The sequence below is a fragment of the Bremia lactucae genome, linkage group LG10, assembly GCF_004359215.1.
Source record: "Bremia lactucae strain SF5 linkage group LG10, whole genome shotgun sequence".
Lineage (NCBI taxonomy): Eukaryota > Oomycota > Peronosporomycetes > Peronosporales > Peronosporaceae > Bremia > Bremia lactucae.
In genome coordinates, this window is record NC_090619.1 from 7,124,471 (window position 1) to 7,131,732 (window position 7,262).

A 7,262-nucleotide genomic window follows, 5' to 3' on the forward strand; every position below is an offset into this window, starting at 1 on the left:
GGATCCCGGTCCGATACTATGGACTCGGGCATCCCGTGTAGTCGGTAAACATGATCCAGGAACAAGAGAGCTGCCTCCTTGCCTGTGATCGATGTCTTACATGGTGCTAAATGCACCATCTTGCTTAGTCTGTCTACAAAGACGACTAGCCCTGTCCGACCCTTATGATCGGTCGGCATGCCAAACATGAAGTCTAGACTTACTGACTTCCAACAGTTGGTTGGAATCGGTAGCGGCTTCAGTGGCGCACTGCTGGACGGTGCAGGCTTAATGCGCTGACACTGTTCGCAATAGCGAATATAGTTGGCCACCCATCTATGAAGGTATGGCCCCCAAAAACAATCTGACACTCGTAAAAATATATTTTTACGGCCTAGATGCCCTATATGGTGCATCATGGAGCTCGTGAAGGATTATCAGCTTGAGATCTGTGTCATGAGGCACATAGATTCTCAAGGGATCACAAGGCGACAGCTGATGCCATAACAGGCCATCGCTGTAGCTAAAGCGATTGAGCTTAGCTTTCAGGTGCGACGGAACGGAAACCTTTCGTCCACCGAAGTGATCCAAATAATCGTCCTGACAGTAGCTCTCGTCTCCCCTTGTGATTTTGCACTAGACACACTTTCCTGGTGTCTAACCTCGAAGTCTGGTCTGCGCGATAAAGCGTCAGCCAAAACATTGGACTAACCCGGGTTCTATTCAACTTTGAAAATAAATTCAGAGAAGAATGTGAGCCATCTTGCAATTTTAGGCGAGAGGTGCGGTGAGTCTATTGCGGTCCGCAGGGATGCTTGATCCGTATAAGCCACAAATGGTTCGGTGCCCAATAGGTGCACACGAAACTTGACAAGAGCATTCTTTATTGAAAGTAGCTCTTTATCATGCGCGGGGTATCCAGTTCCACGCTTTTAAAAGCTGGAACTGATAAGAGTTGACGCGGTCAACGCCGTCGTCATTCTTCTGCATGAGTGTGCTGCCAATTGCAAAACTACTTGAATCATCGCAGACGACGCTAAAGAGCTTATCCGCGTCTGGCAATGCCGAGACCGAAGCCTCTACAAGAGATTGCTTTACTGATGTGAACGCATCATCTTATTCTTTTAACCAAACCCATCTCTGCGTCCTTTTTAAGAAGGTCAGATAATGGTTAAGTTTGCTCAGCATAATTCTTGCTATATTTATGCAAGTAATTAGCGAGCCCTAGAAATTTGCGCAAATCCTTCACATGCCGTGGGACTGGCCACTTCTTTTTTTTTTTTACCTTGTCTGGTTCTGCTCGTACACCATGTGTACCTTCGACGCAACCCAGCACAGGTATTTCAAGGACCCCTATGACGCACTTTTGCAAGTTGACATTCAATTAAGCGTCCTTCAAAATCTGCAACACACTTCTAAATGACGCTTGTGCGACTCTTTGCGCTCAGCCCGTCCTCGGCCCTACTATGCACGAATATCAGAACTATAATGGAATATGGTCTAAGCATAAGGCATTGTGGTTATACCCAACGGAGAAGCGGCTGCGCCTTTATGGGCAGCACTCTCATAGCCTGTCGCTGTGTTATCCAGCGCAGATGATGAGACAGCATTTGTGAATGTTGCTCTATCCATGTTGTGAGCAATGATAGAAGTTTGGATGGGCAATAATGCGCCATCATCCTTCCTCATTAGCTCGTTCTCCGCATCACTAATATGAGGTGACTGCAACGGTGTCGACTAATTTTAGTCGACGATGAGCGACAGATCAATATCCTCACTGTTAAAGTGGGATGGATCCTTAAGCCCCGTTAACGCGACACCAGCAGTGACTGTCGGCGTTTTGACTAAGGCATTGGACGCTGCAGGCGTGATAACGCGGCGCGTGCGCTTAATGCGAGGTTGAGTGGGCGTCTTCGCAGACGGCCCACCAACGTGGCCCCTTCTCGGTGGCATCTTTGACACCGTGTATAGAAACACATGTCGCCAGAGTGACTGAGATAACTAGCGGCGCGTTAAGCAGCTCGCAATTTCTTCTTCCTCTTTGACGAATGTTAAATTGTTTTATTCGTTCTTAAAGGGAGGGGCCTGACGGGCTAAAGTTGCCCTAATATTACACAGTCTCCATTAAGTACACTTGGTGTTCTTAAAGGGATGGTCAATTACTTAAAAAAGTAATTAGGCCCACCACTTGGTAAGGTTCACATTTGTGACCAACCCTTGTGTATGTGATGCACATAGGTGCATTCACATTAGGAGGGATGACGCCTAGCGTCATCCGTGATGGTGGTTACACGAGGAATCTAGAAAGATCCGCTCGCCATACATAATAGTGATATCTACAGAGATGACAATATTGATTGGTAAAATAGGTATCTATATTTAATGCGATTAAATATAAATCAGTCTGAAAACTACTTTCTACTTAGAAATGCGCACGAGGAGCCGGATTAGCGCCCCCGTGACGACACTTTACTCGAGGACTTAGTGCGTTGGATGAGGTCACTAAGGCGCCCACCCAACTACCTCACTGCACGCAAGAGGAGACGGTCTAACTGCTTCCTCGCTGTGCTAGGGTGTGTGTCTAAGTAGAGCGTGGTCGCATTACGACGTGCCCGCCTACACAGATGGCGCATATTGCTACCTCAAGCAGTCGACCACTGCAGAGTGAAAGCTGCGGTGCTTCCTTTACATCGTGTTTCAATACCTTTGCATGCTCATGACGATCGTCTCGGACAGGACTCCGCGCTATACAGCCACCTTTTCGTAGCGACTGTTTGAGCTTATTGGCACTCACTTGCTCATGTCGATTGCTGCTCATCCCGAGATTGGTGGACAGACAGAGCGCGTCGACCGCATACTTGAAGACATCTTGCATATCTATACGTCATTGTTCACGACGTGTAGGGTCTTCCTGCCCAGGCTGAGCTCGTCATTAATAACAACCCGGTCGACGAGTCGACCAGGTTGACGCCATTTTACGTGACCAACGCGCATCATCCTCGCGCTTCATAGTGCTTGGTCTTGTTTGTGCCTCAATACTGGGGAGGCATGGAGTGATAAACGTTAGTGAGTTCACGCCTGATGAGTGCACATTGAGCTTCTCGTACGCATCAAGTCATTCGTGTACTGCTAGTGCATGTAACGGGGCACTACTGACTTGTACTGCTTCAGTACAAGTCATTTTCGCCCTGCCTCAGTGCGAGTGGTGCCTCACGTCACTTTACGTACACTAGTACGTACAGAGGAAGACTCTCTTTAAAACACTTGCTTTACAGAGGGTTAATTAAAAACTGTTTTTAATACAATAAAGTTCTTCTGTTTCTATATATTCAATACTAACTTAATTATAAACTAATACAAAACATACAATTAAGTTCTTCTGTTTCTATATATTTAATACTAACTTAATTATAAACTAATACAAAACATGTAATAAAGTCTTTTCTGTCTTTCTCTTTGCGCGCGTCCAGCGCTGACAGGACCGCGGATAAAGTGGATACAATGGTCTATATCTACCAATGGATAAGCTTTCCGAATATTACTATGGAAAGTAATATTTCCAAATATCACCTACCTTTTAGATAATATATAAATCAATAACCTCTAAGTGATAATTTCATGTAACGATACACCCCGTTAAAACTGATGGATGCAGTGTCAACATCATACTTATCAATAGTCATATTTAATGACGGCATTCTGCCACGAAGACACGTTGTTAATACCCACTACCACAGGTCGAGCTTCAATAGGCTCAACTTAGCATATTCGAGGGTCTCTACATCAGCGGCAACGTTCCCTTTGAAAACCAAATCTATAAAAATATACAAGTGTAACGTATACACCAATCTTAAAGGAAATTTAAAAGTGACATATACTTTCGACTGGGAAGCCTTCGTCAGTGAGAATCCCACGTGTACTTCTTTAACAATTTCTATCCACTCATTTTTTGAGCGGTGGCTATGTCTATTTCGATAGACCAAAACTTAAACGATAATCAACTTCCCATTGACTTAAGCTGTAGTCCGGTGAAGCCTTTGAACTCTCCGTTGATTGCGCTGCCAACCTTCCTCGATTAGCAAATTCATGCCTCCTATCGGAAGAAAGTCACCCTCCAAGGCCTTATAAAAGCCAGAAGGGCGGCTACTGAAAAATTGAGCGAGTATGATGCCAATGGCATTTGCTGAAATCATTTCAGATTTCACACAGTATGGCATTTTTGATAGCCTTCATGAATCTGATCCTGAATTTGTGAAAAATTTAGATTAATTATTTTGAGGAGACCAGGAATTCTTTATGAAGAAAGCAACATCAATTGCGCTTCATGTTCAAAAAGAGGAGCTTAAAACTCTCAACCTAAAATTTGGGAATTTGGATACAGACCTTTTTGATCCAGTCTGTGGATTTTCTTATGCACAGCAATGTGCATCATACCCGCTTGCACCACTATCTAGAGCTATTGCTTTAGGAAGGGAAGTCAAGTTTCGGGACCGGTTTACCGGTAAATTCCGTTTTCCCTATCTAATGGATTTGGCCAATCACAATTACGGTGCTAAATGGCCCGAATATCTAGACGGTCTAAATGACCGTAAAAGCCCAGGCTCTTGCAGCCAAACGGGCTCAGGCAGAAGAGGTACCAAAATGGGTCTTCCTGATGAGACTAAGTTGATAGATTTGGTCCATCAAGTTGCCAATGCTAAGTTCAAGAAACTCTTATCCATGGTTCGTAGTCTGCAGACCTAGGAAACTGCCAAAAATCGTTCTCTGGGTCGAAGAACCCAAAACCCAGCCGGAAACTTATACGCGACAACGCCGCTCGCACTGGGCAAAACAAGCGAAAAACGACGGAAACGTTTCCGGAAACAAAAACGCCAGGCCAAACAAGCACGCAAAACGCGCTTAGCTTTAGCAGATAAAACTCCGCTATTTAAGCTTAATTCTTCTACCAAATCTAATGCTTTACGTATTTTTGGTAATCGTCAAGTTTTTACCTTAAATTTTAGGACTTCTAATTTTGCATTCCATGATCTTACAATTAGTATGAGCCTCCCTCACGGCCTTACCCAACTTCTTGGTTTATACTTAAAATGTTGTCCCACCCCTACCTTTGGGCGTGAAAGTATACGTGAATACTTGACTTCAGTTGATCAGCTTTTTCATAATCTAGGAATTAACACAATTTTTTACCTCGAACCGCTCATATAATAAGCAAATATATGTACCAAATCCAATCTGGAAACCTCCAGAGTTATCTCAATAGTATAAACACTTTTCACTTTCGTCGTAAAAGTAACTTCGATATTAATTAAAGACAATTATTATCTTCGCTACGTAATGATCACACCTATAATTTATGGCTACCGATAAGAACCTCGGACCAACTATTATGGGTACTGAACCGTACATAAGTTGGTGCGTCGCATATCTTAAATCAGATGTATACGCTTATACCACGGCTTCACCAATTAATGACCTTCGTAAGCTAATTTATAATTGGCCCTCTTAAACGTCATGGTTAAATCCAAAATTAACTAAAAATCTAAAAATAGACATTCCTAACCTGGATAACACCGAACCTGCCCGGTTTTACGGTATGCCTTAAATACGTAAAACCCCGGTGAGGAATCGCCCAATAGTCTTTTCAGTGAACTCACCCTTTCACGGACTATCTAGGTGGGTCGATTTCTTTGCTTCTGCCATACATTACCAGCTGTACACATATATAAAGTAGTTCTTGAGATTTACTTACTCAACTAAAACAGTTAGATTTACCATTAAACTGCCTTTTAAGTTACCTGGGATGCGCAAGCTTTATACACTCTATCCCTTATCATGAGGGTATGTTAGCGTTATCCTGGTGGTCACGTGATATTAAATACCGCATAGCTACCATTTCCTGCTCTTAAAATTCTTATGGAACTCAATTGGTTCGAATTTGGCGACATATATTGTCGTCAGACTCATGGTGCACCCGCAGCACCATCGTATGCAAACCTCTTTTTAGCGTATTATGAAATAAATGTCTTATCTCCAACGTTCAAAAATAAGATCAAACTCTATACACGCTATATTGACGATGTATTCCAGGATTTCCAGTTTGATCCTTAGAATCCATGGTTAATTTAATCGTTTAATTGCTATGGTGCGTAAAAGTTTTCCGGGCATTTCATGGTCTGCTACGAGTACAATCTCAGAAATTTCCATACAAAACCTACCTGTCAGTGTTGAATTTCTCGATTTACATATAACTCTTGAAGGCTCTACATTATTTACACGCGCATACCAAAAATCTTCAAACTTTTACCTACATCCAACACCTACCAGTGCTTATCCACCTGGTACGTTTACCGGTTTAATTCAGGTTTAATTTTAACCATCTTCTCACAAAACTCTAAGCGCTCCGATTTTTTAGCCATCATACGTTTACAGTATGTGAGACTCCGCACACGCAGCTTTCCAGCAATATTCTTAAAGAAAAAATTCATTGCTTGAATGCCATGCTAAAACTAACGTTTCACATAATTCTGAACGCATTTTGCCTTGTAAAATAACTTATAATCCAAATGGTCCTCGTTTTCATGCTTAACTTTCGTCAGCTTAAAATGCTTGTTACCAAAAAGCGCCTTTGTCGGTTACTTGTTTGCTATGAGCGTCCACCTAATCTTGGTAATATCTAAATTAGAGCTAAAATCCCTGTTAATTTTAAGCCAAATGCCTTAAGAGTTAATGTTGAAGCAATCTTAGTTAAAACTGTGTTAAGTTCTCTTTTAATGCTTTTATCAAATAGTTAAGTAATTATTTTTTTAAATATTAATTATCCACTATCTCCGATCTTGTAGTTCACTCTGAGCAGCTAGATGCGGAATGGCTATTAATTTAATTGGTTATCCAATGATTAATATTCCAGGTCTACAGTCCGACAATTATACTGTACTGACCACACTAGCTAAAACCCACCGATCCCAACCCCAGTCCGCGCCTACCCTATTAGAACAGTAAGCTCCCGAGCAAAGGAAGAGCGATCATTTTAGTCATTGGGTTTGTGGCACTTGTAGGGAGCCCAATCCAGAATTTCTTAGAAATTTTCATTCAAAAAAAAGCTTCATCCCTATATTTACCTGTATAACCTTACGAGAGAAAAATCAATTTAATGACTTACATTTCAATACAATATTTTTGTTGAAAAAGAATTTTGCAATGCAAATTTAGGCCCGAGGACATACCCGGGCCTAAACCCTAAGCTCATCCTAATATTGCACAACCTTACAAAATTGTACTTAAAA

The 7,262-nt window shown here is 42.2% G+C and overlaps 2 protein-coding genes across 2 annotated transcripts; both read left to right on the plus strand.

Annotated features, from left to right (window-relative positions):
- Nucleotides 1-4,275: 4,275 nt before the first annotated feature.
- CCR75_008503 (uncharacterized protein) lies at nucleotides 4,276-4,722 on the plus strand (the record flags this gene model as incomplete). Its single annotated transcript, XM_067966555.1, has 1 exon — nucleotides 4,276-4,722. The coding sequence occupies one exon, from the start codon at nucleotides 4,276-4,278 to the stop codon at nucleotides 4,720-4,722; it is 447 nt and encodes a 148-aa protein (XP_067818734.1).
- Nucleotides 4,723-5,447: 725 nt separating this feature from the next.
- Nucleotides 5,448-5,885, plus strand: CCR75_008504 (uncharacterized protein; the record flags this gene model as incomplete). The annotated part of the gene is made up of 3 exons (XM_067966556.1): nucleotides 5,448-5,456; nucleotides 5,529-5,570; nucleotides 5,742-5,885. The coding sequence occupies 3 exons, from the start codon at nucleotides 5,448-5,450 to the stop codon at nucleotides 5,883-5,885; spliced, it is 195 nt and encodes a 64-aa protein (XP_067818737.1).
- Between the last annotated feature and the right edge of the window lie 1,377 nt (nucleotides 5,886-7,262).